This window comes from Gymnodraco acuticeps, unplaced genomic scaffold (genome assembly GCF_902827175.1).
Source record: "Gymnodraco acuticeps unplaced genomic scaffold, fGymAcu1.1, whole genome shotgun sequence".
Lineage (NCBI taxonomy): Eukaryota > Metazoa > Chordata > Actinopteri > Perciformes > Bathydraconidae > Gymnodraco > Gymnodraco acuticeps.
In genome coordinates, this window is record NW_022990622.1 from 213,501 (window position 1) to 229,259 (window position 15,759).

A 15,759-nucleotide genomic window follows, 5' to 3' on the forward strand; every position below is an offset into this window, starting at 1 on the left:
CCCCGAAACGCTGTCGCTGACGAAGAGGAGCCTGCGCGTTCCGCCGACGCTCAGAGCCACTACTGAGCGCCGGCCCCTCTGTTTCCCGGGGGTTTGTAGCTGCACGGAGCGACGCATCTCTTCGCCCTTGTCCAGAAACGTGCGTGGTAAACGCAGTCTCGGGCGTCTCCACGCCGGCTAGCCACAGCCGTGTCCGGCCTCCGCCACGCTTTCTTGACTGCCGGTGGGCCGCTGAGCGTCGCGGCTAACGTCTCTGCCCCAGGCTGTTGCGTAGCCAGGAAAAAACGATCCGCTTCCTCAGCCAAAGCACGGGGCTCCGTGACAGGCGTGTTGGCCAGCGCCGTCTGTACCCGGGGAGGCAAGTGACGCAGGAAAATCTCCGTGAATAAAATCCGGGGATCTTCCCCCCCTAGCAGATTTAGCATTTTCTCCATTAGCTGGGATGGCTTGCTGTCTCCTAGGCCTTGAATGTCAAGTATCTGGCGGGCCCTCTCCTTAGCAGATAAGCTAAATGTCTTAAGGAGAAGGGCCTTAATCGCCTCATATTTGCCATGATGTGGGGGGGCTGCGATGAATCCCACCAACCTGGACGACGTGGAGCTCCCCAGCGCTGCTACCACATGGTAGTATTTTAGGTCCCCGTCACGGACCTGTCGGCAGGCGAAATGTGCCTCCACGTGTGCGAACCATGCCTCCGCGGCGTGCTCTCAGAATTCCGGCAGCTTTATGAAAACATCGCGCTCAGCCATGTTCGTTAATTTTCCGGAAACTTTCTCGGAAAAGTCAGGGTCACCAGTGTGGTGCCGTGAAAAGAGAGTCGGAGGCGGTGTATTAAGAATGGAGTTCCAATCTTTATTATCCATTACTTTCAGAGAGGTTAACACATGCACTGCTCTGCCTGATGAGCTAGCAGGAATGGCAGCTAAATCTACAGGTGTTCCCCACTAAAGGGTCCGTGTGGCAACACAATAAGCAAGGTGAATTATGTCCAATAACGTGTCACCACAATATATCATATATTTCCTTATCTGAGTCAGCTTCTCCAGCCGTATCTGGCCGTGCAACACTCACAGTGTCACATACTGTATGCAGAAGTATTATTTTAAGCAACACATTATGTTGACGAAACACTCGAGTCAAATGTAATTAAAGTCAGATCCACTCGTGTCTTAGGGGCAGTGATATCATAAAATTATACGCTTTCAAACACTCGGTAGTTATTTTTTAACCAGTTCTATATTCACCTTGCAGGTGCAGCTATGTGGCTTGTATCCTGGATTATATGTTTAAATCATGGATGTTTAAAGCTCATATTTGTCTAATATTAGTTTACTTTTCATTAATGAAGTATGACGCTGCGCTGTCAGTAGGCTACACTTGTCCCTGTTTGTGATTGGTCAAATGTAGCTAACCCCGCCCCTTTCACGTGAACGTGCTCTCAGCTGGTGAGAGAAACCCTGGCTTGATTTACCGAGTTGATAACCAGCGTCGTAGGACCGCTTAGCGAGATCTCGTTTGTTAATTTGTTGTTGTTAGTTTGTTTGTTACTCAAACATATCCAGGGTATGTTGAACTGGCTTCGTAGTACAGGGCACAGGTGGCTAGCAGCGCTAATGTCAAAGACACAGACATTATACATTATATTTGTATTTTACCAGGATGCAGTGACCCAAATATTTGGGAAGGCTTAGCCTTCCCTAGCCTACAGCACCCGCCGCCCCTGCCTACAACTTTGAAGCTTCGGCATAATTACAAGCGGAGAACGGAGTAATTTAACGTCACAGCAGGCATAACAACAGCCGGTGTTTCTCGTGAGTGCAGTAATCCAAACGAAAATATCTTCATGTGACATATTTTGCTTAATATTTGGAGTACAAAAACAATCCTGATATCATTAGAAAGCTAGGAATCAAAACGTGTCTTCGGGTCAATGCGACTGATTTCGATGGAGCTTTGCATTAGGTCAAATAAAGCAGGCAGACATGACAGGAAGAATATGTACATTTTAACCCAATCAAATAGGACATTGTCACACCATTCAAATGTATCCATGTAAATTACAACCAATAAAAAAGCTTAGATTTGTTTATTTGTTACGTTGTTTACTTTATTTGTTACGTTGTTCTGTGTGTGTCAGCCGTTAACCTAAAAATAATATATACACTTGCAAACATGTCAGAAGAACCAGCGCAGAAGAAAACTAAATACAGTCAATCTAAACTTACATTTAAGAACTGGAAGGTCACATCCCTGACATCCACATCTCCGGAGCCTGGACCTTCTTCAATCATAGAAACAGCGAAGCCAGATGAACCCAAAAGCAGCACCTCTGCAGCCGCAGAAAATGTCAAAAAAGTATAAAGTTGTGTATATTTACAGACTATTGCAAAAACTAAGAAGCTTATAAACATCAGGTTTAAAACTAAAAGAGCTTTACAAAAAAGTAACACAATTAAAGATGTTTGGAGTTTTATTTGAGTTAGTCATTTACATTTTTTGTCAAAGAGATGTTGATTTGAAACTATTGTTAGGCCTACATACAGTTACGGCATTTCCTGTTTCTGCCGGAGAGAGGGGAGTTTGTCCCAAAGCTTGCTGCTGTATTTACTCCCTCCATCTGACAGGAGGGAGCCTCATGTGTCACTCCACGGAGTTCACTCCATCACGGAGGGGGAGTGTGTAGGTGTAGGGCGTGGTTTGGGATTGGGCCATACACACGCACTTTTGCAAAAAGTGGCCCCCCCACTTCTAAAATGAATCCGGCGCGCCTGGTACCTATCCTGTGAGCTGTGACAATGTTTAAAATAAACTGTCAGTCGGACTCAGAGTTTTTGAAGATGGACATAAGACGTTTTTTTCTTAAAAAAGACTAAAATTCTCAAAAAAGTGGTGGCTCACACAACAACCCCAGAGCCACCACTTGAGCCAGGTAAACAAGGTATGTAAATGTCAGTAAACTTCCAAGTTATGCGAACATGAAAGCAAAACATACATTACAGCTACGTTGATGTTACTTTGAATCGCGGGGGTAAGCTAAACCGTTAGCAAGTAGCTATAGCTAGCCAGATATATGAAATAAACACTTTGTCATACAATCTAAATGTAATGTTTTTTTAGCGTTACCTGGTGATTTCAAAGAAAGCTCTCTGGGAAATGTTGACTTACTGTTCGACATGAGGCTAGAAGCTACCTTACAGTACACAGTTGATCCTGAGTCCTGTCAGTTAAAGTGTTTCATAGTTAGCTTAGCTAAGCATCAACCTAGCACTGAAATATATGGATGTTATGTGACAGTATTTCTGAGAAAAAGTCAGCTGAAATGGTGGCATAGTTGCCACTGCTTTACGTCGACAGCATGTTTGAACGTATTTGCAGCAGTAAATGTGGCTGTTTGGCCACTGATGTTTCCATAACACCTGAATTGAAATGTGCAACCTCTTTTTGTGACAGATTTTTGCAAGAAATTATAATTCTTCTGATTGATATTCCTATTGACAGCTAGTTTCTATGTGAACATTATGAGATGGACAGCCAGAGAGAATAAATGAAAAACAGTTATGAAATACTATATGACAAAACAAGAATACAGTTTAAGTGATTTGTAAAATATCCATAAAGAAAAATCTGCTTACAGTTCTGTTTCATATGGCTGTTGAGAGATGTATCCATAGATCTCTTAATTTTGCTCTCAAAGTGCACCAGATTGATGCTTTTAACTTCAATATTTAAAAAAAAAATCTTCCCGGGTGAGCATGCCCCGGCCCGGACCCCGCGAGAGGAGGTGAGGACCCCTCCTAGAGGAGGTTAGGTCCACTGTGTTTACATGCTTATTTATGCAATATGTGTGCTTATGCTAACATCATAAGACAAAAGTTGGTTCCGTGTTGTGTGTAGTGAGAACGTGCGGGGGCCCCCCAAGCCAAAGCTTGCTTAGGGCTCCCAAAAGTCTAGGGCCGGCCCTGGTTAAAGGTGTCATTTTATCTTCAAATTTGTCATTAGTGTTACTCATTTCATAGCCCTAGGGATGAACATTTGAAAGGGAAAATGTATTGTATTGAAGAGTTCAACGATTTTGATATTGACTGAAGCCATATGTGGTCTGACCATGACAGCAATTTTGTTAAAATGGTAGTGTTTTCTCCAAATTGTCACTGGTGTTACTCTTCTTCCTGGTAACACGTAACACCAGTGACGTTCCTATATAAATAAGCTTTGTATAATGTATACAAATAATAAAAATACTTTAAGCTCTACTTGTTGTGGATTCATCAAGTTAAGAGTTAGTTATTGCTATTTAACAGGTTTTAGATGTGTTTAGAAGGAATATATTTCAGCAGATTTGTATCACCCAGATTCCACCTTTTCTGTAGAATGACTCGGCCCTGTAAGTTATTAATACAATCTTACAAACAATTCGAAAAGCAACAGGCAACCAGTGCAAGGAAGCCAGAGTTGGTGTGTGTGTGTGTGTGTGTGTGTGTGTGTGTGTGTGTGGTGTGTGTGTGTGTGTGTGTGTGTGTGTGTGTGTGTGTGTGTGTGTGTGTGTGTGTGTGTGTGTGTGTGTGTGTGTGTGTGTGTGTGTGTGTGTGTGTGTGTGTGTGTGTGTGTGTGCGTGTGCGTGTGCGTGTGTGTGTCCTGAACATCCCAGCAGCAGGGCTCTGGGTGAGCAGGGGGCGGGGTTCTTGTTGATACCAGGAAGTAAAGCATTATATTATATACAGTCTTCTTATCATGAAAGCAACAGTTTGGTTCAAGAACTCTTCCAAAATGATGAAAGCAGGATTGACCCATTGACCTAACATGTTTGTTTTTTAAGATAAGGCTGTGATCAGAAAGGACACCAATATTTCTGCAATGCTGAATTATGTACTGGGACACATAACTATGACCGTTACATATAATATATCATCTTATCAGACAGGGCTCGTCGAGCTGAAGGCTTGATTTTTATCTAGTTACTGAAAGTCTTTGTGGATTTTTATTTTACATAATCATATTACATTTATTTTAGTGTTCATCGAATGTGTTTGTTGAAAGATTCATGTATATTTAAATCGGAAATTAAATTATCAAATCCTTCTGTGTGCATTTATTAATATTGAAACATCTGATATAAAATCTCCATAAATATTTAAGGGTATAGTTAGTTGTATTAAATATGAAAAAGGGATAAAGATGTAAACAGTTATAACTTTAATAATTTGACCAGAATGTTAATCAGGTAACTGCAGTTTGAGTTTAGTTTTTTTATTAGTTTTAGAAAACATTGCTCATCATACGAGGCTGTATTGAATCCTCCATCACTTTGTTGTAACCAACCCTAACCTGATGTTAGTTCATCACACATGCTAATGGCTTAGGCTACCTTAATCAAATGCCAACTGATTAGCTAGCACCACAACTAGTTACAATGTTTCTATATCAAATCTACCAGGACTGTTTACATGCGTTTTTTCTTTAACCAAGCAAACTAGCCTTCTCCCTACCGGAACACCTTAAAATATCAAACCAATATTGATGTAAGACTAAAAAGCAGCTCGTATTGATGCAGCATTTCACTTAGTTAAGAGATTAAAGCTAGGCTGTTGAGGTGCTTTTGTCATCAAGTAGCAGACAAGTTGCATGAGGCAGGACAGTGAAGATGTTCTTTGTTTAATATAAACGGGCCCCAAACCCCCTACCTTGAATTATTTATTGGCGGAGGGCACATAAATACAATGACCTGACCCACAAACAATGTTGATGAAATAACTTTTAACTTTTAAAATGTGTAAAAACATTATTGAGTCAGAGTACTGGCGACACTGATTAAAAGAAGGAAAATAATGTGAAAACACAGTATTTCTGTGTGTGTGTGTGTGTGTGTGTGTGTGTGTGTGTGTGTGTGTGTGTGTGTGTGTGTGTGTGTGTGTGTGTGTGTGTGTGTGTGTGTGTGTGTGTGTGTGTGTGTGTGTGTGTGTGTGTGTGTGTGTGTGTGTGTGTGTGTATGTGTGTGTGTTTCAGGATGGACGGTGTCCCTCTGAGGATCCCACAGTGTGCCTCACAGGAAGTGGAAGACGACATGGAGGTTATTGTCCCTGATTATCTGAACACACTGCAGGACACAGAGGTGTGTTTTTACAGTGTGTGTATGTATGTACTGTATATAGTGTGTGTGTGTGTGTGTGTGTGTGTGTGTGTGCGTGTTATATGGGTACAGTGTGTGTGTGTGTGTACAATGTGTGTCGGAACAATGTAGGCTGCCATTGTGTGTGGGTGCATTATGTGTGTAGTGTTAGTGTGTGTGTGTTTAGTGTGTGTGTGCAGTACACGCTGTACACACACAAACACACACACCAATACACCAGCTTCCTCCCCACCAAATCACCTTGAAATATCAATACCAATATAATACATTTTAGACAAGCAGCTCATATTGATGCAGCATTTTCCTTAGTTCAGAGATTAAAGCTAGGCGGTTGAGAGGTAATACAATGTGTCTGTCTTCCTTCTGTCCACCACTTTGGTCCAGACAGAAACATCTCAGCCTTTATCGGAGGTATTATGATGATATGTGGTTGTTGATGAAGCTTCTGACAGTGAGCAGAGCAGCTTCAGAGCAGCAGGTCTAACTCGCTGTCTGTCTGTCAGTATGGGTTCAGTCTGGAGAACTGGGTTCTTGCCGGGCTGCAGAGCGGCTTCATTGGCCAGCAGAGTCCTCCACTCTGCTCCCCGTCCCGCCTGCAGCCGTCCTGCCCCCCCTACTGGATGATGTTCAGCAGCCCCCAGCAGAGCCGCCTGGCCAGCCGCCACTGCTCCGACTTCTGGGAGCCTACCCCTCGCCCGCGCTCCCACAGCCTCAACCCCGTCTTCCTGCGCAGCAAGATGGCTGTCTCAGACTCGGAGGATGATGAAGAGGGCGGTGCCTGCTCTGTTGGAGGGCGTCCTGCTGCTCCAGGTGGGAGGAGTCGGAGGAGAGCACAGGCCTTCGTCCCTGACCTGCTGAACCCCCCCTCCTGCCTCAGCAGCCTGCCGCACCAGCGCAGGAAGAACCTCCGGCAGTGCTCCCTGTCAGTGCTGGACACACCCAAACAGCACAATGCCAACACAGACAGCAGACCCCACAGCCACCGGACCCCCACCACCAGAGCCAACACAGTGGACCGCCTGCCCAGCTTCTACAGCCACAGGACCACATACACGGTAAGAGCCCATCAACATGTTCATGACTGCTGGAGCTCCAGCTTTAAGCATTTCTTTAAAGAAGATAGCTGAGTTCCAGGATGTGTTTCAGGTTCAGGATCATGGAAACATGATCTAATGGCAGCATGAGCACTGTAGGGATCTAGCTTGGCCACGGGAGGGTGGTTGGTGTAACGGTACGTCCACACGGCAGCGTGCGTTGAAGCTTGCCGGTGGGCGTGTCTGGCGTGCGACCAACAACCAATCACATTAATATCCAGCCCTGGACACACAAGCACGCGGTTTGATTGGCTAGAGCTTGTACGGGCAGTGGCGGCGCCAGGGTATGGCTGGGGTAGGCTACAGCCATACCAAGAAATGGCTTAGCCCCACCTTAGCCCAACAATGACAAATTATGTTAAAGTAAGCCAATTAAATTAAATAATAAGCAAAATGCTAAATGTTGAGAACAAGACTACAAGACAAATGTGCCGTTTTATTTCATACAGTTCCATTTTGATTGAGACAGGGAAATAATCTAAACCTCACGCGTGGCTTTTCACTGTCAAGGGGGCGATATAGCGTGTATGTGATTACATTGCAAATACTGACTTGAGCCCCACCACTGTATGGGTTAGCCCTGCCATAGATTACCCAACAAAAATACTCTGGCGCCGCCACTGTGTACTGGTATATGATTTGATGGGCTGGCGCTTCCGTCTACGCTTCAAAAGTTGAACTTTTCTCAACTTTCGAAGCGAGCAACAGAGGCAAAGCGACGCCACGGAATCACAATGCAGTTCGGCAAAGCGTGACGTCACCCCATTCAAAGTGAATGGGAAGCGTCTCCGTTGAAGCACGCGACGCTGCGTGTGGACGGGCCGTAAGTCCAAGACCGGACAAAATATAGAGTAGACATTTGCTTCCAGGTACCAGTTGCTTCCTGGGCCCTGCCGAGGTGCCATTGAGCAGGGCCCCAGACCCCCACGCTGCTCATAATAGGTTGGATACATGTTCAGACTAAATTTCAACATTTGAATCCATTTCTATTAAATCTGACATGTTGAGCATGTTAGAGAACCGCTCCTTCATCCAGCTGAGAGGAGGTGCAGTCCTGTTCTCTGTGTGTTCATCAGTGACACACATTACACATAGTTAATCATCCATTGGTAATAATTAATAAGGAATTACTGCAGCTTTGCCACTGAGGGCCAGCACAACATCATCTGTAGCTGACATCCTCGTGGATTCATCTTCTTATTACAGACACATGCATTTCCTAACATTCGGTCTATATGCTGTAAAATGTATTATCTCTTGGATTTACACACGGCATCTATTGCACGTCTGTCCGTCCTGGGAGAGGGATCCCTCCTCTGTTGCTCTCCCTGAGGTTTCTCCCATGTTCCCCTTTAAACTGTGGGTTTTCTCTGGAAGTTTTTCCTTGTACGATGTGAGGGTCTAAGGGTAGAGGGTGTCGTATTTCTCATACTGATATTCTGAACAATCTGTGCTGTTGTATTTGCTGTAAAGTGTCTCTACTGTAGGCTATTTTTATTATATTTACAGCACTTTGGCTCGACCAAAAATCGTTTATAAATGTGCTATATAAATAAAACTGGATTTGATCATCTCAGTTCACATTATTGCGCTGCACAATACAGAATAATATTCATGTCCTATCACTGTATAAAACAACAAGTATGAGCTAAACACACCTGTGTTTTAATGAGAATGCTGTTGCAACAAAACTATTTTATGAGAGAGCTAATGCTAATGTGCAGTATGGTTAGTCTGCAGGAGCACACTATAAATACAGCTTTACATCAGCACACACCCCTCTCTGCATAACACAGCACACGTAGTCTAACTATCTACATTCAAGTCCGTCTTTAAATGTACTTTATTCTTAGAGGAATGTCCACACTTGGAGGGGAAATCCATCCAATTCACATTTCCCAAATCTTTTTGGATCTTTAGTCTAAAAGTAGACTGTGTAAAGTCTGCTCCTAAATCCAGCCAGGTGTAAGGTTCATCAGGATTAGCAGGAGGAAGTCCTCTAAAAATGTCTTTCCCAGCAAAGCTGCATCTCATCTGTCAGCCTAACACAGAATCACATTTAATGAGAGTGAGTGAAGCTGCTGCAAACTGGTGCTTTCTTGATAAGATGACTGTATATAATATAATGCTTTACTTCCTGGTATCAACAAGAACCCCATCCCCTGCTGCTGGGATGTTCAGGAACACACACACACACACACACACACACACACAACACACACACACACACACACACACACACACACACACACACACACACACACACACACACACACACACACACTCACACACTGTCACTCACTACACAGTGTTGTTTTCAGCGGCTCAGTCCAGACTCCTGCAGAGAATCCTCTCCTGGCTGGGACTGGTCTGCAGACCTGCTGTCAGCTCTGAGCCCAGAGGAGAGGGAGCTGCTTGGGGCCGTCACTGCCCGGGGTTACCCCCTCCGTACCGCCATCATGGCCCTGCAGAGGACGGGCCGGCAGACCCCAGATCAGGTCAGTCACTGTTACATACACTAAGACCGCTGATACTGTATGCTATCACTCCTTCCCGGTCTGCCACAAACACACCTCATAAGCACACGATATGTCACAGAGACCAAAACAACAACGAAAACAGGCTAAGAGACGATTTAATCTTCTGTGCCCAGGGGACCAATCGTCTCATAGTCAACCCAAAAGTTGTCCCTTGGCTATACATATGTATTTATATATAACAGCTTTTGCTCTCGAGTGAAAGGAGCAACATCATTGAATCCAGCTCACAGTAATGTTTGATGTGTCAGTAGACTGCCATTAGCATTGAAACAGCTGCGAGTATAAAAAGCAACTCAGTGAGAGGCAATGACAAGCTGAATATGTTGTTAGTTAAAGTTACTTATATTTGAATCCTGCTCGCCTTTTGTGTAAATGTAATCATAGTGCAGCCACTTTGCATTTAGAGTGGGTTACATCATGGGTTTGGCTTCAGGGGTGGCTAACAATAACAGTTTGACCTGTGACCTCCGTATTAACTGTGTTAGTCCAATCAGACATGCAGAGCCTGCTATCACTGCACATACAATAACTTTGAGATTTTATCTATATTTATTTCTATATGTATACAGTATACACCTTCTACATACTGACCACTTTATTAGGTTCATCTTGCTGGTACCGGGTTGGACCCCCTTTGACTCAACAAGGTGCTGGAACATTCCTCAGAGATAGGGTTGAGATCTGGTGACTGGAGGCCATTTGAGGGAACTCATCGTCATGTTAAATAAACCAGTTGGAGATGATTTGAGCTTTGAGACACGGCGTGTTATCCTGCAGGAATAGCCATCAGAAGGTGGGTCCACTGTGGTCATAAAGGGATGGACATGGTCAGCAACAAATCTCAGGTAGGCTGTGGCGTTAAGACGAAGATCAATTGGTGCTAAGGAGCCCAAAGTAAGCCAAGAAACTATCCCCCAAACTATTAACCCCCACCAGCCTGAACCGTTGATACAAGGCAGGATGGATCCATGCTCTCATGTTTTTACGCCAAATTCTGACCCCACCTTCCGAATGTCGCAGCAATGTCGTGTTGTGGTTCAGAGGTGGTCTTCTGCATACCTTGGCTGTAACCAGTGGCTGTTTCCCTCCTCACCTCATACCTGAAAGACCGTACCTACAGGGTGACTTGGAGAGGGTCTGAGTCCGACCCTTGTCAATTAACTACGGGGGTCCCTCAGGGCTCTGTTCTTGGTCCCCTCCTCTTCTCCCTGTACACAAACTCGCTCGGATCAGTCATTAGCCCGCATGGTTTTTCTTACCACTGCTACGCTGACGACACCCAATTAATTCTGTCCTTTCCCCGCTCAGAGACCCAGGTCGTCGCACACATCTCTGCTTGTCTAGCTGACATCTCTCAGTGGATGTCTGCTCACCACCTCAAGCTCAACCTTGACAAGACTGAGCTGCTCTTCCTCCCGGGAAAAGATTGTCCAACTCTTGACCTGACAATCAACATCGGCACCTCAGTTGTTTCCCCGACTCAGACTGCAAGGAATCTGGGTGTGACCCTAGATAACAACCTGTCCTTCACTGCAAACATCGCTGCTACAACCCGTTGCTGCAGATACACGCTTTACAACATCAGGAAGATACGTCCCCAGCTGACTCAGAAAGCGACTCAGGTTCTGGTCCAGGCTCTCGTCATCTCACGCCTAGACTACTGCAACTCCCTCCTGGCTGGTCTACCTGCATGTGCCATCCGACCACTGCAGCTCATCCAGAATGCAGCGGCTCGTATGGTTTTCAACCTTCCTAAATTCTCCCACACCACTCCGCTCCTCCGCTCCCTTCACTGGCTTCCGGTAACTGCTAGAATCCACTTCAAGACACTGGTACTTGCTTACCATGCTGCGAATGGATCTGGCCCTTCCTACATCCAGGACATGGTTAAACCGTACACCCCAGCGCGTGCACTACGCTCTGCATCAGCCAAACGACTCGTTGTGCCCTCGCTGCGAGGGGGACCCAAGTTCCCATCGGCGAAAACACGTGGGTTTGCTGTCCTGGCTCCAAGATGGTGGAATGAGCTCCCCATTGACATCAGGACGGCAGATAGCTTGCACATCTTCCGGCGCAAACTGAAAATTCATCTCTTTCGACTCCACTTTGAGCGTTAGAACTATTAACGAAGCACTTTTATACTAATAAAGGACTGGCTTATCTAAAGCCAGTTGAGTAGCACTTGAAATGTTTGGCTCTATGAAACCTGATGTACTTATATGATTCTGTTTTCTTCAAGGTTGTGTCTTCCTGGTCGAATGTACTTATTGTAAGTCGCTTTGGATAAAAGCGTCAGCTAAATGCAATGTAATGTAATGTTATTTGAGTAACTGTTGCCTTTCTATCAACTTGAACCAGTCTGCCATTTCTCCTCTGACCTCTGGCACCAACAAGGCTTTTTCTCCCAGAGAGCTGCCGCTCACTTAGTGATTACCCTAATCGGACCATTCTCTGTAAACCCTAGAGATGATTTTGCGTGAAAATCAGCAGTTTCTGAAATGTGATTGGCTGATAATATATTTGTGTTAACGAGCAGTGGAACTGGTGTACCTAATAAAGTGGCCAGTGAGTGTAGATTCTCTTCAGTTATTTTGTATAGCTGAAAGAGTTACCAGTCGCCCATGGGAATGAAACCAAAACACAGTATACTAAGCCTTGTGAAGCAAGATACAAATAGCCGTCAGAGTTTCCACAGCGCTCTGTGTTTCGCATGACCCCGTCGTGCAGGATGGGAGGGGGCACACTCCTGGAGACACTTGCTGCCAACATATTGCTATATGCATTTTACAAAAAAAAACACATCATCAATAATACAATAGAATATCATTTAATAGTACAAAATAGTATATCATATAATAAAATATAATATAATATGTTAGATTTAATAATGATAATAATCACAATTATTTGATATGATAAAGCTTAACATTAATAGTTACATTACTTAATTTATTATTATTATCTAATGATAAATATATGTACTGTATAATAGTACAACTAACCCAATACTTACATATTTTTCTGACGTTTAAATTCAAATAGTTAATAGTTAAATCATTGTGTGTGTGTGTGTGGTGTGTGTGTGTGTGTGTGTGTGTGTGTGTGTGTGTGTGTGTGTGTGTGTGTGTGTGTGTGTGGGTGTGTGTGTGTGTGTGTGTGTGTGTGTGTGTGTGTGTGGTGTGTGTGTGTGTGTGTGTGTGTGTGTGTGTGTGTGCGCAGATCCTGAGCTACCTGCTGGCCTGTGACCACCTGTGTCAGCTGGGTTATGATAAGAGTCTGGTGGAAGAAGCTCTGGAGATGTTTCAAAACTCTGAGACAAAGGTAAGCCCTGCAGAGGATGACACCACACACACTGCAAGATGTATTGATGAAATGGTATAAAAAACCAAAATGTTGTCTCCCTCTGGAGGCCGAGGAGTTCCTTCACCTGCTGAGTCAGTTCAACGAGATGGGCTTCCAGCAGAACGCCATCAAAGAGGTGCTGCTGGTCCATGACAACCACCGGGAGCGCGCCCTGGAGGAGCTGATGATGCGCGTGGCCTGACAGAAGATCTACACACACTCCATATCTCAACTGAAACCAAAAATCCGCTGCAGGAATAAATATCAAGTCCAGTTGATAAGCACACAGAGAATAACCCACAGTATTATATCTGGACCTGGCCAAAAGTACATTCACTGCATTATACTGTGTACAATGATGATGATGATGATGATGATGATGATGATGATGATGATGATGAGGAAGATGATCCCATATTGCACCCTTTCAGTCCTGTGTTTATTATGTGAACATGTGAAAGTATTCTCATGCGACCTGAGTAGTTTGTATTTGGGATTACTTTATTAAAGACATTAGGCGAGGCAGTGTGTTTTTTTTCTTTTTGTAAATTGAAAACTTTATTTCCTTTCTACTCTCTCTCTCTGCTTCCCACAGATTGATAACAGCAGCACAACATGTCGTCATCGCTGGTTATTAAAGCATAACTCCAATCTCCTCAGCTTGTGTTAACCACAGATCTTATTTCAGGCATTTCAATATGCCAACTCATTTCCGGGTTTAGGACTCAAGAGTTAACCATCAGTGGATGAACACTGCGAAGGACAAAGCAGGAAATCCATCTATAACCTGTGATGGATGTCTTGCCTCTTTGGATTACTTTAGAACCAAAGCAGTGAAAATAAGACAGGTATATTAGTTATTGTCTGAGCATTGTGAGGAGATTCTGGGACAGGTTCTGAGGGTTTGGTTCACATCTGGAGAGTTTCCCACAGGGGAGACAGTGACTTTAGGAAGCTTCATCAGAAATGTATATATGGATCCAATCCTACCGAACCCTTTCATCTCCCGCGTCACTCTCCACCTGTGATCCTCCACTGTGTACTCTGTGGTGACGTGGCGGCTCAGAGTGAACACTGAGTCTCCTCTCACCACAGCGGTGAGCAGGGAGCCCTTACTGTTGCCGTAGTGACCGCACACAGCCGTCCACTGGCCGGAGCTCAGGCTGTAGCAGTCCATCACACACAGCAGGAAGTCATCACAGGGCCCATTGCGCACCACGTACAGATTATCCCTGTGGGCCACCATGTAAAGAGCGTAACTGTGCTCCCTGGTGAGCGTGGTGACCAGGAGCCACTGATCGTGCTCCGGCACGTACTCGTGTATATCTGTGGCACCCTTCCCTCTCCACAGACAGATGAAGATCCTGCTCATAGCTATAGCAGACACCACCAGGGCTGCCGGGCAAGGGAGGGGGGAGACAAACCCCCAGTTCCCTGTCTCCACCCTGAACCTCTCCACAGAGGACAGGGCCTTCCTGTTGTTCTCTCCTCCCAGGGCGTACAGGCAGCCCTGGTGTCCAATCAGAGTCAGGTTGTAGCGCAGCTTCTGGGGGCCGCAAAAGGTGGTCCAAGTGTTTGCTGCAGGGCTGTAACAGAAACCACTCTCCACCACCTTTTTGCTCACATCATGCACCCCCCCGATGATGTAAAGTTTGTTGTCTAGGACTGCCACGCCTGCCATGGTGGTGCTGGTGCTCACCGGGAGATGAGTCAGCACCTTCCACTCCTTGCTGTCCTCGTCCAGGAAGTTCACGGTCCTCTGGGGGTTCTGCAGCTGCTCTGTGCATGGGGAGTGGCTGCACACTGCCATGTAGCTGCTGGGGAGCAGGGACTGGATGTACTCCACCAGCGAGTCGGGTAAGGTGTGCACGTCCTCCTCCAGCTCGGAGTACATGTCTCTGATGAACAGGGCGGAGCAGTGGGCGAGCTCCCTCACCCCGAATGTGGCCGCTGTGTGGAACATGAGCAGGCAGTTCTCAGAGTTCACCGTGTTGATCAAGTGCTCGGTGAGAACCGGCACCTGCAGGAAAGCCGTACACTCGATGGCCTCCACGATCTGGTCGGCGCTCAGCAGGGGGCGCTCCCCCCTAAGGACCCTCAGCATGAGCAGGAAGCCTGGAGCGCCCACCCCCTGCAGCTGGAGGTGCTCCTGCTGGCACTCTCTCATTCCGGACTGGAACAAGGCTCTGAAATACTCACACTTCTCAGCCAGAAGGATCTTATCCACAATGAAGGAGCTGTCACAAACACTGACCCTCAGACAGTGAGCTGGACAGCTGCTGGACTCCATCTCCTCCCCGCTGTGGGTGTTCATCACATCCCAGCTGAACCACACACTCACTACAAGAAAGCTCTGACACAGATGAAAGCCTGCCTGTGGGTGGTGTTTCTGCACAGACTGCCAGAGAGGCTGAGCAGCTCCGACCCAGCGAGCTGACAGGCGGCTCTGGACAGACTATAGATAGCACACCTCAAGTACATAATGATGACACGCTGCCAGAGGAGAAAGAGGAGCAGGGAGCTGTGAATGTGCTGATGAGTCATATTGCTTTTTGTATGTGAGACAGCTGCACATTTGTCCTTGAGCAGCAGGAAGAGTCACAGCGTAACAATAGGCTGTTCTCTGGCACACATAGGGAGCATGCCACTGTTTCAC

At 45.7% G+C, this 15,759-nt stretch overlaps 2 protein-coding genes across 3 annotated transcripts; one reads left to right on the plus strand and one right to left on the minus strand.

The window, feature by feature from the left end:
• Positions 1–1,767: 1,767 nt before the first annotated feature.
• On the plus strand, positions 1,768–13,592 carry ubap1lb (ubiquitin associated protein 1-like b). 2 transcript variants are annotated; one of them, XM_034229140.1, is made up of 6 exons: positions 1,768–1,811; positions 6,004–6,109; positions 6,631–7,182; positions 9,543–9,719; positions 12,981–13,082; positions 13,171–13,592. In XM_034229140.1, the coding sequence occupies exons 2-6, from the start codon at positions 6,005–6,007 to the stop codon at positions 13,303–13,305; spliced, it is 1,071 nt and encodes a 356-aa protein (XP_034085031.1). In that variant the 5' UTR covers positions 1,768–1,811; position 6,004; the 3' UTR covers positions 13,306–13,592. The 2 variants fall into 2 exon arrangements, with proteins under 2 accessions (XP_034085031.1, XP_034085030.1); XM_034229139.1 differs by lacking the exon at positions 1,768–1,811 and adding an exon at positions 2,880–2,938.
• A 364-nt stretch (positions 13,593–13,956) lies between these two features.
• Positions 13,957–15,417, minus strand: kbtbd13 (kelch repeat and BTB (POZ) domain containing 13). The gene has a single exon (XM_034229133.1). It carries the CDS (start codon positions 15,415–15,417, stop codon positions 13,957–13,959), a length of 1,461 nt encoding a protein of 486 aa, XP_034085024.1.
• Positions 15,418–15,759: the final 342 nt, after the last annotated feature.